This window comes from Heptranchias perlo, chromosome X (genome assembly GCF_035084215.1).
Source record: "Heptranchias perlo isolate sHepPer1 chromosome X, sHepPer1.hap1, whole genome shotgun sequence".
In the NCBI taxonomy this organism is placed as follows: Eukaryota; Metazoa; Chordata; class Chondrichthyes; order Hexanchiformes; family Hexanchidae; genus Heptranchias; species Heptranchias perlo.
The window spans coordinates 6,023,664-6,046,851 of NC_090370.1; the positions used below are offsets into that span (position 1 = coordinate 6,023,664).

The 23,188-nt window shown below is 42.3% G+C and overlaps 1 protein-coding gene and 1 long non-coding RNA gene across 2 annotated transcripts; one reads left to right on the top strand and one right to left on the bottom strand.

Moving 5' to 3' along the window:
- Positions 1-1,721: 1,721 nt before the first annotated feature.
- On the bottom strand, positions 1,722-4,702 carry LOC137306942 (uncharacterized). Its single transcript, XR_010958967.1, has 3 exons — positions 4,638-4,702; positions 2,691-2,780; positions 1,722-1,800 (listed from the first exon to the last, which is right to left on the bottom strand). It is a non-coding gene; the product is annotated as an uncharacterized lncRNA (long non-coding RNA).
- On the top strand, positions 4,690-20,631 carry ccdc65 (coiled-coil domain containing 65). The gene is made up of 9 exons (XM_067976323.1): positions 4,690-4,820; positions 7,830-7,982; positions 13,088-13,255; positions 14,241-14,410; positions 14,685-14,823; positions 17,305-17,502; positions 18,243-18,461; positions 19,414-19,566; positions 20,156-20,631. Exons 2-9 carry the CDS (start codon positions 7,851-7,853, stop codon positions 20,459-20,461), a joined length of 1,485 nt encoding a protein of 494 aa, XP_067832424.1. The 5' UTR covers positions 4,690-4,820; positions 7,830-7,850; the 3' UTR covers positions 20,462-20,631.
- The last annotated feature ends 2,557 nt before the right edge of the window (positions 20,632-23,188 follow it).

Sequence of the window (23,188 nt, forward strand, 5' to 3'; positions counted from 1 at the left end):
TTCCACTGCATACTTCCTGACTAGAGCTCCCCTTGATGAGATGTGACTTTGTGGGGACGGATTTTAACGCTGCAGAGAATAAAAGGAGGCAGCTAGCCACCCAAATTGATGACCCATATGAATCTGCTATTTTATCCTGGCCAGATCTCTCTCCAGCCAATGCTCTATCTACTAGAACTGTGCAGTGCAAAAAAAGGTGACTCCCAGACCCTGAATTACCAAGTAGCCCCAGACTTCTGACTATCCAGGACTATCCAGTTAGGCTCTTATCACCAGTCTCATTCTCTGAATTCCCAGTTGGATCCTGTATATTGGCCAGAAGTTGGAACCCTGAACTCCCAACTGTCTTTCTCAGACTCCTTCCTAAAGGTCTTCCCTGAACAATGCATAGCTTTTCCTATGATTTGTATATGTAAATCAAGGCTACCTCTTTGTGTCCACTTGCGTGTGCATATTGTCTGCTCCTCTAGACTTCGGCTCCCTACCTCTCTGTCTCCTAGTCCCTCTCTACCTTCCCTTCATCTCATGCCTCCTTCTCCTTTTCCGGTCCCAGCCTTACACATTGGACACTCTTCCACCCCCTCCCCCGCCCCCCACAACCTTACTGCAACGTGGTACCTTGTTCCATTCGTTGCTACTTTACCAACCTCCTCTTCTGTCACTATCCCAAAGCAGCAATGGCAATTCCCACACGCCCCACCCCCACTCCGCTCTCCAGTCGGATGAGACCTCGGTGGGTCTGCTACTAGCAGCCCACTGCAGATTGCCTTGTCAACAAGGCTTTTCCCATCCACGATCTCAACCTGGACTTGATTGAAACCTGGCTCACGGATGGTGACTCTTTCTACCTCATCGAGGCCACCTCACCTGGTAGAAGTTCCATTACGTTCCCCGCCCAGACTGTCATTTAGTGGTGAAATCAATGGAAAGGGAAATCGGGCGGGGTGTACAACAGGCGGCTGATCCGATACGGCCAGTTTTATGCCCCCGTCGAAGTTGAAAGTTCTGCCCAGTATTTTAGATGAGGCCTAACCAGGGCCTTATCCAAGGAGAGTATAGTATTTTTTGTCTTCTATTTAATTGTCCTGGCAATATATCCTAGCTTTTTTGCAATAGATTTTCCTAGCAATATATCCTATATCCATTTGCTTTTGCAACAGCCTCATGGCACTGGTTCTGAACCTTCAAAGATTCACGTGCTACAACACCCACGTCTTTCTCCTGCTCAATAGTCTTAAGCTCACAATCCTGGATGGTGTAGATATGCTTGGTGTTGGCCCTACCCACGTACATAACACTACATTTATCTATCTTAAATGACACCTGCCAGACATGGGTCCAGATCTGCCTGTAATCTATTTTCCTCATCCAAGATCCTAAGACTTGCACAAATCTTGGTATCATCGGCGAACTTGCGGACAGTTCCCCCAACACCTTCATCCAGCTCATTGATGAAGGTGGTGAAGAGCAACAGGCCTAACACCAATCCCTGTGGGACTCCACTAGTAACCAGTCCCCACACAGAAACACTGCCATTAATAACAACCTTCTGCCTTCTAGAATGCAACCAATTCCTTATCTAACCCAAACTCTGCTTGCTAGTTCCATATGACACTATCTTATTAAGTAGCCTATTTTGTGGTACCTTGTCAAAGGTTTTCTGAAAATCAAGGTATACAATGTCAACTGGGGCTACCTACTTCCACCAACCTACCAAACTGGACATATATCGCCGTTCCTTCATCATCGCTGGGTCAAAATCCTGGAACTCCTAATGGTCTTTGCTGGTTCCTAAAAATTCTTAAAACGCATGTTAGAGGAGATCAGCACACTGTGTATAAAGTCTACTCTGAATTCAAAAATGCTTAATTCAAATTATCGGATAATTCAATTTGTTGGCGCAGCAATTGATTGTATTACCGGTGGACCCAATAGACATATATAATGTATATAACAGCACTGCGGGATTACCTTCACCACATGGACTACAGCGGTTCAAAAAGGCGGCTCACCACCACCTTCTCAAGGGCAATTAGGGATGGGCAATAAATGCTGGTTTTGATAGTGATACCCATATCCCCAGAATGATTTTTTTTAAATGTTGATAGTCAAAAGCCTAGAATCTATGTCATGCCTGCAGCAGATATCCAAGGGTGGGGCCTTGCCATTTTATTCAAATACAAGCATCTTGTGGGTTTTATTTGGCAACTCTTTTCGAGTCTGAAGCCCCGATTTTAACTCTCGGCACGTTTGGGGCAGGCAGGGTGCAGGGCAGGAGGGAAACTCCTGCAGTGAGTTGAACGTGAGGCCTGAGCTATTTTAACTCCCAGGCCTCATTTGAATTTGGCAGAACTGTCTCCCGCCCAAAACCAGCTGGAGTGATGCCAGGGCCGGTGGGCAGGAGTGGGAATTCAAAATGGGCACGTGTGAATCTAGACAGTGAATGTTGGTGCACTATTCAACTGCAGGGATCATCACAGCCAAGCCAAATCTTGTCCTTGCCTGACACCCACACACATGGAATTCCAGTAACTAATAGTGATCAGGACTGGAAACCATGGTTGGCTTAACCCTTCCCTAGCCCAGGGACACTGAGTTCAATTGTAGCAGCCCCGCCCCCTGCCTGGGCTAAATTCCACACAGACTAGGGATCAAATTTAGCCTAATACCACATCAGGTGATGCACTTACCCACTGATCCATTGGGAGAACTGTAGGGCTTCATAATTTTGATGTAACATTTTCCTGTGAATTACTCCAACTCAACTTGAACAAAAAACTCTGTAAACAGAAAAAATAAATGGGAATAGTTACCACACAAATCAATTCCACTGAGTACTGCTGTCTAACAGTGCATCAAATCTCTATTAAAAAAGCAAACATGATTGAATAGATTGATAAGTAATTTAATCCCAGACATGTTACATTGTGCACTATGTTTATAAAGCAGTCAGAATGAAGACAGTTTTATAGCATTTATTTAGCTTCAACCACCTAATCAGAATCCTGTTGCTAAGAGGAGCCTCAGATGTTGCCCTCCAAGGACTAGTAGATGTATCTCAGAGCCTGTTCTGTTGGCAGCATCCAAAGCAAAATAGTTGACAAAGGCAAAAAACTGCTCTTAACTCAACTCAGAGTGGGACTGTTTGTATGGGGTGATTTGGTAGCAAATTGTGGTCAATGCTTAAGCAGTTTAGAGAGGCAAGTTTGTAAAGAAAGTCAAAAGAATCACACGGGGGGGGGGGGGGTGTATTTACTGACTGAACCATTGGGAGAACTGTGGGGCTCCAATTGACAGAAATTGATGCTTTTTTAATAACGTTATGCTTAGTATCTCTAATAGTGGTGGTTTGTATCCACAGGAAGGGGGAAGTCGAGTGACCCTGAAAACTACAGAGGAATCTCTCTTGTAGCAGTGGTTCTTTGGGTTGTCCTGGCACACGTATCACATGCTTTGGAGGGCCGAGGGACGCTGCTAGCGATCAGGCCACTGCGATGCTAGCAGCGGCCCTCAGTTAAGTGAGGAAGGGGGGGCGACCGATGGTCAAGGAGGGTGTTCGCTAGGTGGGGGGGGGGTTCGCTAGGTGGGGGAATGATCATTGGCTTGGGGGGGAGGGGGAAGAGATCAGGCCCTGGGCCTGGGGGGGGTTTGGGGGATGAATCGATGGCCGGTTGGGGGAGGGGGATGGGGGGGAGAGATCGGTAGCCGATCCTGCTCCTCCCGGCTCCACCGTATGTAAGTATGGGGGCCCTCCTGCCACGTTGTGCTGTGCGAGTTCAGCATGTGGTGAGTGAAGCACTGGGTTTGATCGAAAATTGAGAAGCGTAGGAGCCGAAATTTAATACATTATTTCTACCTATAAATATTCCTGACATGCTCTCCTGACATCAGCGCAACCACCTTATCCAATATGGCGTGTGGCGCACTTCCAGTCGAAAATGTGCGCATGCTTCCTGCCTATCATATTGGGGGCTTAGGAGACCGTTTATCACCCAAATAACAGGCACTGGGTCTACCTGCAGGTTAAGTTATGACAAGCTCGTGTCCCACTGCCCTCTCGGTGTGACTATTTGTTTTGTAAAGCTATTGGGTTTTGGTTTTCACAGAAAAACAGACCAATAATGGCATGTGATCCCCAAACACTGGAATCATAGTTAATGAAAACAGAATTTAATTTATTCCATTACATAGGCTGCTTTTTGAATTGTCAGTTTTTTTTTCAGAGCTGTAATATTTTTTGAAGCTGTTTGACAGCTTTTGCTAGTTTTCTACGTTGTGATTTTATCTCAGTCTTATCATTTGCTCAATGTTGACAGCTCCTCAGTTTCTGGTGCTATTATTTCACACGATTTTGCCAAATATTTTCCCGAGGAATATAATACAAAATTATTTGCTGCTTTTTTCTTACCCTAAATGTCACTTTTTAAAAAAATGTGATTTGGGTTTAATTGAAGTTTTCTCACCATGGATTTCCTTTAATAATCCAAATTGTACAATTGGTTTTGCACAAAAAAAAGATTTAAATACATTCGCATATTGGATTATCTATAACATCAATTTAGATTGTAATTTTTCATCTGGGCTGATTAAAGATGACCTCGAAAAATATATTTTTAAAACACACCGCTGCCCATTACCTCCAGTCCGAAATGTGTCGTTGTTGAAGGGGGAATTGAGACACCATCTTGCCTCCAACTCGTTGGTGGCGGTTGCTATGGGCACTGAGCGACCGAGCGGTTGCTAGGTTACCGCAAGAAAGCAGGAGAGGGCCGTGCCCGCGGTGCTTCAGAAGGAGCGAAGAAAGAAGAGATCGAGGGGCGGTGAGAAACAGCGAGATAATGCGCGGAGTCACTTGTCCACAGCGCACAGGCCGAGCTCCCGGGTGACGAAGGGAGATGTCCCCCGGAGCTAGGCCCGCAGAGTAGGGGACTGGCTGTGCAGGAAGCTGAGGCGTTGTTAGGAGGAGGATGAGGATGGTGATGATAGTGAGAGTCACACGGGGCGGACCAGAAAAATGTACACTTGAGACCAAAAGGCCAGTTTTTATATTGAAGATTCCCCCTTTCCCTCCCCATTTACTTTCGTGGAATCGCGTCGTGTCTTCTACGGACCAAACGGAGATAGTGACGCTCTCTTGACATTCCTGTGATCGCAGGTTTCTGGGATTTGCTGCACTTTACTGACACACTCTTTGATATATCATATTCTGGCTCCAGCCAGAATTCTACCATTATAATATCTGGTTGTCCATTTGGCAAAAGGTGGCCATCTGAGGCATTGTCTCCTTTGAACTTGCTATGGAAAAAAAGGAGGCTTGCATTTACGCGTAGCAAAATTAATTACTTTAAAACGACTTCTTATGTAGGGGAACATGTCTGTGGGCACAGTAGCCTAGTGTTTATGGTGCTGGACTAATAGAATCATAGAAGTTTACAACATGGAAACAGGCCCTTCGGCCCAACATGTCCATGTCGCCCAGTTTGTACCACTAAGCTAGTCCCAATTGCCTGCACTTGGCCCATATCCCTCTCTACCCATCTTACCCATGTAACTGTCCAAATGCTTTTTAAAAGACAAAATTGTACCCGCCTCTACTACTGCCTCTGGCAGCTCGTTCCAGACACTCACCACCCTTTGAGTGAAAAAATTGGACCCTTTTGTATCTCTCCCCTCTCACCTTAAATCTATGCCCCCCCCGTTATAGACTCCCCTACCTTTGGGAAAAGATTTTGACTATCTACCTTATCTAAGCCCCTCATTATTTTATAATTGTAAACAATTTTACAACACCAAGTTATAACTCTCCAAATGCCTGTAGATCCTGTCTCTCAGAATACCCTCTAACAACTTACCCACGACAGATGTCAGGCTCACCGCGGTGTCTGTAGTTCCCAGGCTTTTCCCTGCCGCCCTTCTTAAACAAAGGCACAACATTTGCTACCCTCCAATCTTCAGGCACCTCACCTGTAGCTGTTGATGATTCAAATATCTCTGCTAGGGGACCCGCAATTTCCTCCCTAACCTCCCATAACGTCCTGGGATACATTTCATCAGGTCCCGGAGATTTATCTACCTTCCAGCACCTCCCTCTCTGTAATATGTACACTCCTCAAGACATCACTATTTATTTCCCCAAGTTCCCTAACATCCATGCCTTTCTCAACCGTAAATACCGATGCGAAATATTCATTTAGGATCTCACCCATTTCTTGTGGTTCCGCACATAGATGACCTTGTTGATCCTTAAGAGGCCCTACTCTCACCCTAGTTACTCTTTTGCCCTTTATGTATTTGTAGAAGCTCTTTGGATTCTCCTTTGCCTTATCTGTCAAAGCAATCTCATGTCCCCTTTTTGCCCTCCTGATTTCTCTCTTAACTCTACTCCGGCAATCTCTATACTCTTCAAGGGATCCGCTTGATCCCAGCTGCCTATGCATGTCATATGCCTCCTTCTTCTTTTTGACTAGGGCCACAATCTCCCGAGTCATCCAAGGTTCCCTGCTTCTACCAGCCTTGCCCTTCACTTTATAAGGAATGTGCTTACCCTGAACCCTGGTTAACACACTTTTGAAAGCCTCCCACTTACCAGACATCCCTTTGCCTGCCAACGGACTCTCCCAATCAACTTCTGAAAGTTCCTGTCTAATACCATCAAAATTGGCCTTTCCCCAATTTAGAATTTTAACTTTTGGGCCAGACCTATCATTCTCCATAGCTATCTTAAAACTAATGGAATTATGATCACTGGTCCCAAAGTGATCCCTCACTAACACTTCTGTCACCTGCCCTTCCTTATTTCCCAAGAGGAGGTCAAGTTTTGCCCCCTCTCTAGTCGGGCCATCCACATACTGAATGAGAAATTCCTAATAATATAGAGGTCCTGAGTTCATGGAAATTGAACTCAGCACATCTGTTAATTTGTGGGCTGGCACTAGGGAGATAACCATGAAAGTTGCTGGGTTGCTGTAAAAACCCAACTAGTTCACCAATGTCCTTCAGGGAAGGAACCTGCCACCCCTACCTTGTCTGGCCTACTTGTGACTCCAGTCCCACATGACGTGGTTGAATTTTAATGCCCTCAGGGCAACGAGGACTGGGCAATAAATACTGCCTTGCCATTGTTGCACACATTCCAAGAGCAAATTTTAAAAAAAATTATTTTGCCGCAGCACGGGCCCACAAACAGCAATGACCAGTTTATCTGTCTTTGGTAGAATGCTGTCAATCTTCCCTAGAGAGAGTGAGTCACTTATAGCTATAAACATACACATTTCTCTCTCAGACATGTATGCATACAATTTATTTATCTACTGATAGATTGCTCATGGAAAGTAAAATGGTTTATAAGGACAAGAAAGCTGGGGAATCCTCAATTATTTCTTGAGATGGGGTTGAGTCAGGGTGCTGGCTGCAGGGGCTCAAGATGGTGGTGAAGGCTGTTGCTAAAAGAAACCAGGAGAAGCTTGAGATTGAGCAGGTGAGCTGGAGAGCAAGAAGCGCAGTGCTTTGGAGACCAGAGCTGGGAGGGCTCAATCAAAGGTAAGTATAAATATAGTTTAGATGTGACCAAAATAGCTATTACAAGTGCATGTTACAAGATATACAAAACATGTATTATAGGTTATAATAATAAAGATCAGCCATGTTATAAAATGGTCCTTGGAAGCCATTTTTTGTTGTTGCATATTCTAAAGTGTTTTCGTGACAAAGTTGAAAAGGTCAGAAGCCAAGGTCCAATACCCTTATTTATAATAGATTGCATTCTAATGGAGAGCCTTATATGGGTGGGCGCATGCTTTTTCACATTGGTGATATGCAAATTTCTTTAGGAGTCTACAGATTGAATCACCATGCCGAAGAAAGGGAGTAAAAAAATGGCCAAAATGACCGAGGAGGAGCGACTGCTATTCATGCAGCAGAAAATGCTGGAGGAAGAAGAGATGCAAAAAAAGAAAGAGGACATGCTGAGTCAATTCTTAAAGGTACTTCTCTGTTTCAAATCTAAATGTTTTTCTTAAGTGTGGTTGGGCAATCTTTGTGAGCTTTTGATTCTTTTGAGGAGGGATAGTTAAGTCTGTTTACACTGTGGATGTGCAGTATGTCACTGCTTCTGTTCATTTATCCATTTGTTGTTTAAGAAATCTATTTGGTAGATTATAGCCTAACCCAAGGTGTAGTGAAATGTAGATTCTACCATCTTTTTGAAGTCAAGGAAGATCACATGGAAGTACACGTTATAACTAGCAGCTGAAACACAGTAACAAAGGTTTTCTGTTTGATCTCCTGGAAGCTTACTATGAATCACCTTGATATTGGGCAGGAAAAGGCACACTCTGGGTCGTAGGAAGTGAGGACTTACATATGGGAGTTGTCTGGGACACTGAACCCAAGAAAAATATCTAGAGTAAAACCCCAAAACATAACACCATCCTCGTTAGGAATTTGGTTGGAATCGCCCAATTCCTTTCATGTAATTACAACCAGTTCTTATCAACTAACCTGTTTATAAAAGAAGTTGTAGTAAAGGTATTCATATTTATTTTAAAGAAGTTGCATTATAATTATTTAGTTATTTTCTACTGCCTCTTTCATTCTCTCTGCATTGCACAGCACTCCCCAGTGGAGCTGTCAGGAGGCAACCTATTTCCAGGCATGTGCCAAGCTTTGTAACCTATTACCTTAGGTAGACACTTCTGGTACTTTAAATTGACCCAGGAAAACAATGTTTTCATTTCTTTTTGTGGAGAAGTGCTTGACCTCCACTAAATACCTCTGCTGAGTGACATGACTGAGTCTCAATTTGCCACGAGGGGAAATCATGAGGATGATGTTCACATTCTGAAAATGTTAATATTTCTTTTTAGGGTATGGTAACGAGTCCTGTGTATTGAGGAGCTCAGAGTGATTTTCTGTAATGCCGTAGCAGTGATATGTTGTGTTTTCTTGTTGTATTGAGGGGTGGGTTCTCAGTGATTAAGTCCTATTTGCTTGTTATTCCAATAACTGTAATTCAATCTCCTATGGCATTACTCACAACTAAAAATAAAAATGTATGTCTCCACCTTGTCTCTGCTTATCTCATATTATCTATTTTTTTACATTTCTCTTCCTCTCTTGCTGTTTATGTTCTCTTTCTCAGTGTGGTTCTTGCACACTTGAAGAAGGGCTGACTGTTGCTGTAGAGGGGTAGTTTTTTTATTCGTTCATGGGATGTGGGCATTGTTGGCGAGGCCAGCATTTATTGCCCATCCCTAATTGCCCTTGAGAAGGTGGTGGTGAGCTGCCGCCTTAAACCGCTGCAGTCCATATGGTGAAGGTTCTCCCACAGTGCTGTTAGGAAGGGAGTTCCAGGATTTTGAACCAGCGACGATGAAGGAACGGTGATATATTTCCAAGTCGGGATGGTGTGTGACTTGGAGGTGAACATGCAGGTGGTGTTGTTCCCATGTACCTGCTGCTCTTGTCCTTCTAGGTGGTAGGGGTTGCGGGTTTGGGAGGTGCTGTCGAAGAAGCCTTGGCAAGTTGCTGCAGTGCATCCTGTGGATGGTATACACTGCAGCCACAGTGCGCCGGTGGTGAAGGGAATGAATGTTTAAGGTGGTGGATGGGCTGCTTTGTCCTGGATGGTGTCAAGCTTCTTGATTGTTGTTGGAGCTGCACTCATCCAGGCAAGTGGAGAGTATTCCATCACACTCCTGACTTGTGCCTTGTCGATGGTGGAAAAACTTTGGGGAGTCAGGAGCTGAGTCACTCGCCGCAGAATACCCAGCCTCTGACCTGCTCTTGTAGCCACAGTATTTATATGGCTGGTCCAGTTAAGTTTCTGGTCAATGGGGATCCCCAGGATGTTGATGGTGGGGGATTCGGCGATGGTAATGCCGTTGAACGTCAAGGGGAGGTGGTTAGACTCTCTCTTGTTGGAGATGGTCATTGCCTGGCACTTGTCTGGCGCGAATGTTACTTGCCACTTATGAGCCCAAGCCTGGATGTTGTCCAGGTCTTGCTGCATGCGGGCACGGACTGCTTCATTATCTGAGGGGTTGCATGGTCAGAGGCCCTGCTGAGTCACTTTGTGTCTCCAACCTCACGGGGCCACCATTTATTATTTATGAGGTATAAACTGAAAATTGCAATCCAGAATAGAGATGGTTGCTAGTCTTTTCTTAGACTGCTGAAAAAATGTCATTGCCTTGTGAAAGATGCCGAAGAGAAATTCCTTTGTTTGAAGTTATTCGCTGGGGAGGGTAAGCCCGAGGTCATGGAGTGAGTGAAAATGCTCCTGAATATTCTCGCTGAGACCAAGAAGGATTACATTCATTGATGAAGGCAGGCCTGAGAAAAGAAAAGCATAACTTGTATATAGCACCTCCTATGCCCAAATCGCTTCGCAGCCAATGAATTAGTCTTGAAGTGCAGCCACCATTGTTGTGTAGATAGATGCGGCAGCCAATCTGTGACGAGGAATGTTCCATAAACAGCAATGAGATGAATGACCTTTTGCTGGTGGTGTTGGTTGAGGGAGAACTGTTGGCCAAGACACTGGGGAGAGCTCCCTGCTCTTCAAATAGTGCCATTGGCTATTTTATGTCCACCTAAAGAGGGCCTCAGTTGAATTGAATGTCTTATCTAAAAGAGGGCAGAAGATGCAAACTTCTGATTCAGAGGCAACAGTGCTATGAACTCAGCCAAGCTGATACAAACTGAGGTTGCGGAGTAAATGTAAGTGCTGCTTAGATTGCACTCGTCAGGCTAAAGAGTGTACGTGTGCAAGCCAGATCGAGAGGCCAGTGATGAGACCAAGAGGGAAAACTGATGAGAATAGTGCAAGTTGCAGCAACAGAGCATCATGCAATTCTGAGCCACTATGAGAGTAGCAGGCCTGGGACAGTAAGTGGTGGAGCACCTGAAGCCTGGGAGATTCATGGAAGGAAAGGAGTGAGAGGGATGTCCAGGAATGACCTTCAGGATACTGCTCAGAATTAAAGAGTAACTGATGGGGAGGGGGAGAAGAACTGCTACAGTGGCCAAAAACTGGTTGAACGTTTTTTGCCCAACAGTTTTGTTTAGATTTTGTCAAAAATAGTATCTAAGAAATAAATTCTTATTTAATTGATTTTTTTTAAAAACAGTTTTGGTTTTCTGAAATGAATGAGAATGCATGAATGTGACACTTGAACATTGCTTTCAACGAATCAGAATGCACAAAAGTAATGCTTTGGAGATATATGGAGTTAAGTCACCAAATGCAAAGGTTTTTATTGGACAGATATTCCTGATACTTTTGCTGCTGAGGAAAGTGATAATTCACACTAGTGGTGTTAAAAACAATGCTACAGCAGCACTGAGTAGGGAGACATGACAACGGAGGATATATTTTCTTGATCAATGGACCTCCCTCTCCCCCCCTCAGGAATGTGATTTAAATATGTTTATCACCCTCTCCTGGACAACCTTTCAATTTAATAGGGACTCCAGACATGGCTATTCTTCGGCATCTTCTAAAGGTCAGCTGAAAAGTGGCACGAGTGGAGACCTGGTAACATATCCGCCTCTTAGCTGCAAGTGGCAGGTGGTAGGTGGGCTGTAGAGAAAATAGAGGGACTAAATTCTCTCAGGAAAAAACAAGAACCTAGAAAAGTGGCCTCCCCAATGGCTCGCAAACCAGCCAAACCAACCAGGAAGATTCCAAGTTCCATTGCTGGTCAGTGCAGAGTTATCCGATCTCAGCCAGCATAGCAATGGGAATGTTACAGTTTGTCTGCATGTTCCTGAGTTGGGGGAAACCAGCCTGGCGTCTCACTCCTGATCACCATCTAGTAACCCTTGCTGAAAAGTATGCATCAGTAGATGGTCGGTGAGGACAGAATTGGGCTGGACTGTGATGTTCCCCACCCAAACCACCACCACTGTCAAATACCCTGCCAGCATTCACTCTGTGGAATCCGATATGAAGACTGGTTGTTTCAGCAAGCTGCAGGAAGGCTGCATGACTCCTTAACTTTAGGTAAGGAGGGGGTGGGGAATATAAAATGAAATCCTTAGTTGTAGGTCTGTTGGATTCATTATAAATCATTGCAACACATTATAACTACGGTATCCAACATAATATACCTTTGCATTTTTTGAAATTAATCAATTTTTATCCATGTTGGATATAATTGTTATTTTCCTACATGTTTACAGATCTAGGTTAATACGATTAGCCATCCTGTTTGCTCCATCGGTGTCCTACAGTACTTTGAAAACTATATGTTCATGTATGCATTTAATTTATTCTGAGCTCTTTGTTGTGGTTTGTAAATCAATCTAGGGATTAACTGGTGCTGAAGAAACATAGGGGCCACTTCCACCTTTTGTAATGTGCCATCTGTTATTGTGATCTGTTACTGGGAAAAATATATTGCTTTACAGGATTGACCACATGATGCCCTTTACCTCTGAATCCTACACAGTATTGCAAATGTCAGGTTACTGGAAACAGTTTGATTATTAATAAAGACAGTGACTTGGATTGCAAACCCATTGAATAGACTTGAGTTACTGTTTTTATAGTTAAACACATGGAAATAGGTCATATGTTTTGCATAAAACAGTGACTATCACTAGAAATAAATGAGACTTAACAGATCTGATTCTGTGTCACTGTCATCTTGATTCCCATTTATTGTAAGTCTTGGTGCTTATAATAACACATTCAGTGTGCTATTGTAACCGGGAAGGAAAGCAGCAAAATTATTTTTTAAAGTATCAACACATTTAAGCCAAGCTCATAGGGAGCGCAGGTCGGAGAATTGGGGATGCAATGTTGTAGCCCTGTATCCGACCAGCACTCCTTTAGAGTGTGACTTCCTTGTTGGGAGCACAGAATTATTGAATTAACCCCATAAAATAACAAATGGCAGACAACGAGTTTAAAGAATTCAAGCCAACTTTCTCTTATCGGAAGCGTTTAATTAATTTGCAGATGTATAACAGCCTGCAATTTACATCTCATTATCCTGTATTTATTTCATGGTTTGACTATTGCACTTGTGGTGTGATTTACCTTGCTCTTTCTGCATAAACACCGGGTGTTCTTCCCCTACAGGATAAACTGTCCAAAGAAGAGCACAACACCCGTCTCAATACGCTAAAGCTAAATGAGAAGTGGCGCACCGTGATGCGGGAAGCAAAAGCCTCAGAACTACGGAAGGACATTGAGATCTTGAGTCAAACCTTTGAAAGAATTGTAGATCGGAAAGACAGTGTCATCAGGGTGAGAGGAGAAATTACCATTGTCCCAGAATTGTGTCATGAGATACAAATAGAACTTGAATAAGGCGAGAAAGTAGGACTGGGCACAAACATTTTCATTCCTCTTTAAGGAGACAGGCCAACTGCGAGCTGGACACTGCACAGACACAAACGTTTTTGCACTTCCTGTGAGCGTGGCTTCCTGCATTGGGTCATAGGATCGATCCTAATGTCTTGACAGTGTAGGAACTGTGTGCTTTTATGACCGTGTTATTTAACAATTCCTGCTCGATATTCTCTCATCTGTTGTGATGTGACACATAGGATCGTCAAATAATATTCAGATGTGTGAGCGATTATTTGGTGGATGAAGATTTAAATTTCCCAATAATACAATGTCTCAAGTTCATATCAACAGAAACCATGCTCAAAAGCAAAGGAGCTAATTTGTTAGGAAAAATCGATTAGCAGTGAAGTGAAGAATCTGCAGGGAGACTGCCTGCCGGTTAAAGTGAGATATTTCCATGCTCTCTGAGGCAGTGACGATGGCTATCATTCTCCATCGTCAGCATTCAGATTGATGGTGGCCACTAAATCCTCCGTTCAACAACATGGCTGAAACAGCTAATATTTTCAATCTTTTTGTTTTGCCTGCAGTATATCCTATTTACTGGCTGACAGGACAAATGTAACATGCTCCAAAGCCTTGGCCACTGCTGCACCTGGTGAGAGATGCACCAGAGTGATTTATCATTCACTTCTTGCTTTTCCTGTTGAGAAGCACCATGTCCACTCAACACCTTGCACTAATACTGTCACTGGGATTGGGAATCAGAGATCCAAGACCTTACCAGTCTGTAGCTTTCATATTACAATCAAATGTTTCAGGTACTGTAGGGCAGTGGAACTCCAACCTGCTATACCACAGAGTATGGTGTTGAGTGGACTATTTAAACTCACAGCCATCAGAGGAACCAGTAATCTATTTCTAATGCCTCTTCCTCCAGGCTTTAACAAAGGATTTGGAAGAAGCAGAGGAGCAGTATGCAACAGCCCTGCGCAACCATGTTCAGAACGTAGATAAGCTGGTGGATCTGCAGCGAAGTAGACTGCTCTTGTTAGAGAATGAGTTTGAGGCAGAGTTGAAGTCACTAAAGGAAGAATTTGATACAGAGAGGTCAGTGTTCAACTCGCACATTTACTGACAGTAGGTTTGGGTTACAAAGAGGTGTTGGCATATACTGATACAGCAGGCAATGCGGAGGGCCCTCTAACTCTCAAGTTGAAACTAAATCCTTCCAGAGTGCCAGTGGATGACTTCGAGAAAATAAATCATTTTTCGTTTGTGTGATGCTCTTCTAATTACATAAGGGTGCAAAGTGTAATTAAGTGATCTATTTTATGTGTTGTGGTTATTATAGTAATTGTTAAATTCAATGTACATCTGACAGACAGCAGATGATTGCGCAGCATGAGCAAGAGATGACTAACCTAGAGGATATCATGTATGCAATGGACCAGATCTTCAGTGAGGTCGCAAACGATGCGCGTCAAGAATTCAACAGCACAAGGGATGACCTCAAGAACAAGGTAAGGAAGCTTGGACACTACTGATTCAGCAAAATAAGGGGTTGGATGCCCTTATTCGATCAAGTGCTGTCAGAATACAGGAAATATTTGGATAAGAACAAAATATATAATTTTAAAATTAAATCCTGTGAATTAAATTTGTGTGTAGTTTTTCTGGGTCTAAATGTTATCACAGAACTTCTAAATGGTGAATGCACTTTTGTATTCATACTGAAACCACCACCCTCCTCCTCCTCTGAAGACACTACCATAATAAATTAGCTATTCTTCATGTGTGAGCTCCAACAAGCAAGTGTTGGTAAGCTACTGGACTGTGGGGCTATCACAGCTGAGCCCAATCCTGTCCTCCCCCAATGTCTGCACACACGCACTTTCCAGCAGAGGTCGCTGGATAACAATCAGAATCTGGAACACAGACTGATTTTGCCTTTCTCAGCCCAGGGACTTTGAAATCACCAGGACTTGGACCTGGGACTTTTCTGGTCTGTATGGCTCAGCTACTTACTGGATAAACTCATTGAGCCATCAGGGAAAACCGCAAGAAGACCTTTGAGGCTCAGATGTGATATCCCACATTCGAATAGCTTGCCAAATCTCACTGAATAATGGTCACTTGGGTGAGGTAGTGGCAGGTGCCCGAGAAACAGAATCCTAGTGAGAGTCAACAGCTTCCACAGGGGAGGGGAGAAAATTAGCAAGGAGGGAGGAACTTTTCTTTTTAAAAAAAAGTCTTGAACTGTCCAAAAGAAAATTGTAGACGAGTAGCCCTTATTGCTTCACATGTACATTAGAGGATATGAAATATCAGTGGCAATATTCTGATTGTGAACAGCTTCATTGCTTAAATGGCGAAATCAAACCCTTGGACAGATACACGTATGACCAATATTAAACTCATTTTTTGTATCTTTTCATCATTTCAAAATGTTCAATTAAACAGTGCAACAAGAAATGCACAATATACAGGGTTAACTGTGTTAATAAAACACCCAGCAACAATTTAATAGACCCAATCAAATTAATAGACAAAGAGATCAGAAGATAGCAAACTATTCGTGCACTTTGTAGATCAGCAACAGTTCAACAGTACTGAAGCGACTTTCAGGCTGAGTTTTCAGTCTGTTCATCACAAGGGGTCATTTTATGAGTCTGCGTCTGTTGATCAGCAGCCTCGCCCACTGACAGCACATTTCAGAGATTTGGGTGCACACTGCCCATGATTCTCTGGCCAATTGATTCAAAATGGTCAGAAAATCATGGGCAGGCACGCCCAAATTTCCAGTATGCACTGCCAGGAGCGAGGCTCCTCACCAACAGTCTGGACTTGTAAAATTACCCTATGATTTACCACTTTTTAAAAAGAACATGGTTAATAACTGATATTTTTGGATCCTAACGACCAGCATTCAAGATGATAGATAACTGTGATTTTTCTGTGGCTTATTTCATGTACTAATGGGAATGACAGAAAACTGTGGCCAATCACAAAAAGCCTTTAATAAACACTCTTTTCACGCGTTCAAGCAGTGAAGAAACCAATTAACTGGCATAAATGACAGGTTTTGTTCATCCAACTGTGGAATGTGCACATGTATCAGTAATGGCTCAATAGCAAAACGTGAAAAGACCTTTTCGCCGACTGGGCCGTGAAGAAACAGGATGAGCTTTTTGGTGAGGTGAGCAGCCCACAAACATACTCCATAGATAAACAGCGTGGCAGTATGTCACGGAGCATCTGAATTCTGGGTCAATCACTGTGAGTAGCAGGAAAGGAGGTCCAGTATTTTTGTCATGAAAATAGCAGCAAGTTAAGGAAGAATACGACTGTAAAGCCTAGGGTAGCTTGTTCTGTGATTTGAGCTCTTCCTATATTCTGCTTCTGCTGCATTGCACGATGCTGTCAATGGGCCAGTGCACCCAGGCTGTGGGACTGAAAACTCCTCCATTATTCATTTCTGTTAATGCTCTGGTGATATTACAAAATCTGGGCATTCATTCAACTAATGTGGTTCAGGACTCGCCTTTTTTTATTCTGTTTTCCCCACCCCAATCAAATTCTGTACGAGGTTCTCGTGAAGGGCCTTTAAAAAGTTCTTAGCTGTCCTTATTGAGCAAATATTTTTTTCTTTAGATTTTAAGATGGCAGCAACTCATAGCTGCAGTACAAACAGATGAAACCTATTAATACTTTTTACTGTTTATACACAGAGGCTTTTTCATGAAAGTTAACATAGAGCAAATACAGCCCAAGATCACTTTCCTATTAAGACCAATTCATCAGTACTAATGTTGCATTGTAGGAACCAAGACTGATTATTGTATTTTCATGAATCTTATCCGAGTTGCTATCAAGCAGAAATTACTGCAAAACCCGAGATTGGCTTGCTGAAAAGAAAAATTATTTATGTAATTCCTATTGTTATTTCCAAATCACTTAATCTTAGTACTTAGTGAGACAAATGATGTTTTTGCTGCATTTAGAGCCTGGAGGAGAAGCATTCACTCAGAGTCCGTCTGGAGGGGTTAGTGGAAGACTTGTGGCTACAGTTCCAACATGCACTGAAGAACTACATCGACTCAACCGAGGATCGGAAAATTGCATTTGAAGCATTGAAGACACGCGATGAGAAGAGTGCAAAAGAGATTGAAATGCAGATGAAAAAGCTGCAGAGAATGCAAGTAGGTCTGACTAAGTACATTTCTACCTGTTTTATTTACCACATCTATTGCAGAGTTTAATTTGACCATATTTGGGAAGAGATGCCCCAGTTATAAACCAAGAATTGTTACAGCTGCAACTTTACTGAGGTTGAATTTGTGTGCCATTTGATAGTTATTGTTTAGAATATTAATAACCCTCTTTTTCTTTCTGTTGCAGTCTTTCTTGTCCCTCTCAGCTTTATGAATACTAGCTCCTCTGTATATTCCTCTGTTGTGCCTTGTAAGCTCCAAATATCCGACATATTGTTCCCCAATAAATCCTCACTGTTGAAATCTAGGGGTTGAGTTTATGAATGCACACTGCCATTGTGAGGAGAACCCCTGTAATTTCACGCTATGCGCTCCTGGTGGGAAAAGTTGGGAGAATGATTGTATAAAATCGCTACACCAGACTCAGCTACTCCATATCATTGTTTACCAGGACCTTAAAACTGTGTAGCTCCTTGCTTTCCTCCTTCCGTCTGTCTGTTTTCCTACTATCTACAGCCATTTAAAACTCAAGCTTGGTATCATCTAATCACTACTTTCTGACTTACTTGGTCTTCTGTCCTACCCTTTTCAACCTTGGTATTGCTTGCACTATAGCCCTTGGCTTTTCCCTTAGTTCTCAGTTTAAAAAATAAATCAGTATGAAATAAAGTTTAATCCTTATACAGGTAACTGGAAGTTTGACAACTCCATTTTTCTTTTACAAAAAGGATACAATAGCAGCACTTAAGATCAAGATAGCAGCCAATTCACAAAAGTGTGAGGCACAGAATAAAAAACTACGAGATGAAAAAGAAACAATTAAGCAACACTTCCTGATGCAGAAAAGCCAGATGAATTATCTCCGAGCACGTGAGCATGAGCGTCTCATCAAACTAACGCTCGAGAGTAATGCTGCAATCAAAGCACTGAAGAACATCTGTGATAAGGTAAAGTTTCAGGTACCAGAACTAAACCTGTTAGGAAAAGAGTTAGGGGAACCCACTTCTTATTCACTCCAACATTTTCATTAACACTAGTGAATGGAGGAAAGTACATTCAATTGATATGCATGGGTCACGCGAGTCAGATTGTAATTTATCTGTTATTAGAGAATCTCCCGTGATGTTGCTTGCAGGGAGTGGCGATTAGTGGGATATTTCTGACATTTCCAAAGTGGGTCCGAATCTGTATGAACGGTGAGATTGAAAGAGAATAGAAGTAGGAGGAGGGGGGACGAGGGGAGTTTAGGAAGGTGTAGGTTGAAGTCACCAAGGATGCGGAGTTTCTCCGTGCAGAGGCTAAGGAGGACATCTAAGTGAAGACGTTGGGGTGGGGCTTGGGTGGGGTAAATGAAAAAGATTTTGAATGAGGGGTAGGAGGGAAAGATGCTCAAAGGAGTAGGGGGGAGAGGCCAAAGGATGACTTGGCCATTCTGAAAGATAATCAAGCAAAGCTCCAGAATATTTATCTGTCAGCACGTTGCCACAATTCAGTTTGTAAGATTACTTCTAATTACCTAATGTTTGTTCTGTACAAATGATTAAGAAGTACTTTGTCCCTTCTGCAAAATCTAGCCTTCCTTATGCACATTCCAGCAGGAACTACACTACACGGTGTGATAATACTGTGTGTTGTGATATGTACTGGACTATGCACAACTTGAGCATTCCACATATACTCGGATCTTGTGAAGAAGAACTCTGATAGTAATTTAATAAGTGTTACTGGATTCTCTTTTATCAACATACCAGTCCTCCCCAAATAGAGTTCTTGTATAGAAGTGGATCATGGTCCAACGTCAGTACTGTTAAACTTGGATGACCATTGTAGCCCATCTCAATGAATTCGAAAAATTGTTGTTCTTCATGTCGTGAATGCTAACTGCTTTGATGTGTCCAGGGTGAACACATTCTGAAAATGGCAGAGATGTGCAGGAAACTGGAAACGGAAGAAGAGAAAGTTCTTCCATTCTATGCCTCCTCTCTGACCCCAGAAGAGGAGAAAAAAGTTCAAAACCTGATGATGGCGAGGCCATGTGAAGAGCTTGCGCAGGTGAGTGGTGGATACGCTCTATCTCAAGATCAGGGTTTGGTTAAGTTGGAATTTATTGGAAAGGTGAATTGACTATGGTAAGATGTGGATGAAGTTTGAATCAGTGGTGTTTCAGGTAGGAATGGGTGGAGTACGGCTAAAGTTTGGGTGAAGATAGGTATTGTAGAGTTTGGATCTGGTAGATGTGAGAGGGGTTTGCCTCTGAAGGATATGAATTAGTCTTGTGGAACATAGACCAGATTTGGCTCACTTGAATGCATGCTGCATTCAATTTATGAAACCTCCCTGTGTTTCAGGGATACAGGATACTATTACTGTCCAACTGGATAGCAGACTAAATTATGCATCTTCGTGACTATCATCATATTGTAAAATATTATAATGAAATGAAGGTTAAAATTGGGTTCTGGCTTATCTTAATAAGTGGTGTTTCTATTAGTACTGAAATAGATCCTAATTGGGATTTGGATACAAAAGGCTGGGATTTTGCTTATATGGAGGTTGCTTTCCCAGATCTGCTGCAAGCGATTGATCTTCCTAGATTCTATACTATAGTAAATTTGCACTTTGTGCCTTTTTTTTCTTTAAGGTGATGATGGACTATGTGGCTCTGGAACAATTCTGGAAGCGTTATAATAAGGTCCTCTTGGACCAGAAGGTTTTGGAACAAGAGAAATATACCTTACTGCAGGAGAATAGGCATCTCCGGCAACTCCTGAAACAGTACTTAGATGGAATCTCTGTCAATGAGGAAATCCTGTCAAACCTGAACCCTCTTATTGTCATCAACAACAAAACTAATGTGAAAATGAATGTACCTGCGGTAGAATCCGCAGCCCCAAAGCCAGTTTACAATGTGATTGAAGCTGCACATATCATTGATCGTACAGTCTAACGTTTTGCAGCTATCACTTCAACTCGTGTAAATGGCTGTCTGTCCGTCTTTTACTTTACTGACCAGTGGCTAAACTGTGACCATTTGACAATTTTATACCTAATTATCAAGTTAAATATCATCTACTCACCTAATCATTTAACATCCAATAAACAATATATGAATCCAAAACTTCACCAACTAGTTGTCAAATTTTCTCTCTATATATTTTTTTAATGTGTATATATAGCTATTGAAACAGAGAAAATTAATTCAACAATATAATGTGTAAAAACAAATTGTCTACTGAATTATCCATCTTATCCTATCAGGTTAACAAAGCTATTCAACCTGTTGCTCATGGTGAATGTGAGGCTACGGTGTTTTTTAGCAATTGGGTGTTTATGCAACGTGGGGCATAATATCAGTGTCACTGATTTATGGTGACCGAATGGTGCAACAGAGGTGCCCCCCCCCCTTACTGAGGCAGCCGAAAGTCAGTGAGGCACCAATGAGGGAGACCAAGGCCCGGAGCTGGCCAAAGATAAAGGTGAGTAAACTTTTTTTTACTGGGGTGATGTATGGTCCCTATACATAGCAGTCAATCCATCTTCCCTGTGATGCCCACAAGCAATAGACCTGTCTGTCCTGAGCCCCTTGAGCTATTAAAGTTTACTAACTTTGTTGCCTGTTTCTGTATCTTGATGGTGATTGCTTGGAGCAACCTATTGTTCAGGTAGTTAACCTTCAGTCCAACTTTTCCATGTGGCAGCTGTCACAGTTGAAATAATGAAAATACTTGAGACAAATCTATCCTGCACTACAGGATCCTGCCACCCCCCCCCCACTCTCCATTGTGCTGTTCACACAGCTTGAGAGGCTAACACAGGCCTCACTGCAGATTGACACCAGACCAGCTTGCTCCTAGGTGTAGGCTTACTGCTTTTTAGTGCGTTTTGGTCAACGTGAAGAATGTTACTGCTGAGGAAATTAAATAGCTTTCTAGTTTTTATTTCAGCATCAAGCTCTCTCAGCCTCGAGTATAGCATGGGTGGATGCAAAATAAAGCTCCCTCTGCCCAGCCCCAGCAACGTTGCTTAACTGTAATCTCAAAGAACACAACTCTGCCAGTGTGAATTTCCCTTTCTCACACCAGCTGTCATGTGGTCTCTGCAAGTAGGACTACCAATTCAGTGCTAATTAGTGCTGAATTATGAGCTGTTTTATTCAGTATTCACACCCATTTGGAACTAGGCTACATCTTTAATGTCTTGCTTCAATTAAATGTTTGGCTGTTGAACACAGGACTGAGTGTACAGGCTTAGCTTTCTAAAAACAATTAACATGTTTGTATCAAATTCCTCTTTCCCACTATGTTACTCGAGGCCATTTTACCCATGTAAAATAACTCAATTAAAATAATGGAGAGAAAAGTTGGTATGAGCATGTTAAGTACAATAACATCACACTCATTTTTAGGCTCCAGTGTTTTGGTCGTTCCTCTTTTATTGTGCACATGCTGCACGGCAAAGTGTGTTTGTAGCAAGTTTGAGAGTTGGCTTAAAGCAACAATACATCTCTGCATAATTATAGGAGACATTATAACCAGTTCATAGAAAAAGTCATCATGCTTAGGAGTACCAAGAGTTCTTTTCATAAATATAATTCTTCCTTTGCACAATGCTGATTTTGCTTTGGTCCCCAAAAATGTCACACATTTATGCCCACGGCACAGTCACTACAAACTGCAGCATTGATTGGCTAAAAATAAATTGACCGTTAAACTATTTTCTTCAGCCAACCATGTGCAACAGCTTTTAAACAATTGCTCCAAACAACTGGTCCAGAATGGGTGGGGAGGTGAAGGCAGAACAAAGCAGGTAAATCTTCCCAAAGATAACATGATAAAATAGAGAATATAAATAAGAAACAGAAGCGAGGGCAGGAAAAAGACAGAATAAATGTAATGGCTTTATAAATATATTTTCAGGTCAGGATTTTTTATTATATAACAATTATAGTAATATTAAAGAACTAAACATTTTGCATCTTAGTAGCTTTATTACAACAATATTTCATTCTTGGGCCGCACAGAGTGAGGTGAGATTTTTAAAGAATTGTCAGCCGAGGAGTCCATAGAGAGATGTACCATTACAGAGACAAAAAAATGTTTTTAGGTGGTTTCGTGCTCATACTACACCACATTTTCCTAGCAATTTTATTATCTTCAGCCCACAAGTTTGGTATCTTTAGATATATCTGAATGCTTTTGACAATATGTATCTTGATACTTGGCAATTGCACCAACATAAATTAATTTTTTTAACAGTAGTATTCACATTCTCTCTTCTGCTTGTATCAAAAAAAATCAAATGGAGGAATGGCATGTTATTTTAAAATAACAGAATCTGATATGATTGAAATGTGCATACGACCAGCATTTGAGGCGTACACCCTTGATTATAGCAGGAGTGCAATGGGGTACATGTTTTGCTGATACAAAATCACAGCTACCCAACTATAATATTGCACCTCTTTCACCTTTGCCCTGCCGTCTGAACGTGTAACAATCAGTTAAAGCAACACTGTGTCTGACCTAAAGCTGAACCTGTGAATAATTACTTGAAGGCAGCAATGATCAACTGTCTGAAACCAAGTGATTATTCACAGATGTCATTACTAGAATTGGAGGATAATCCTGTGATGTGAAAGAAAGCAGAACAACTCTCCCCTAGTTACAAAATAAAA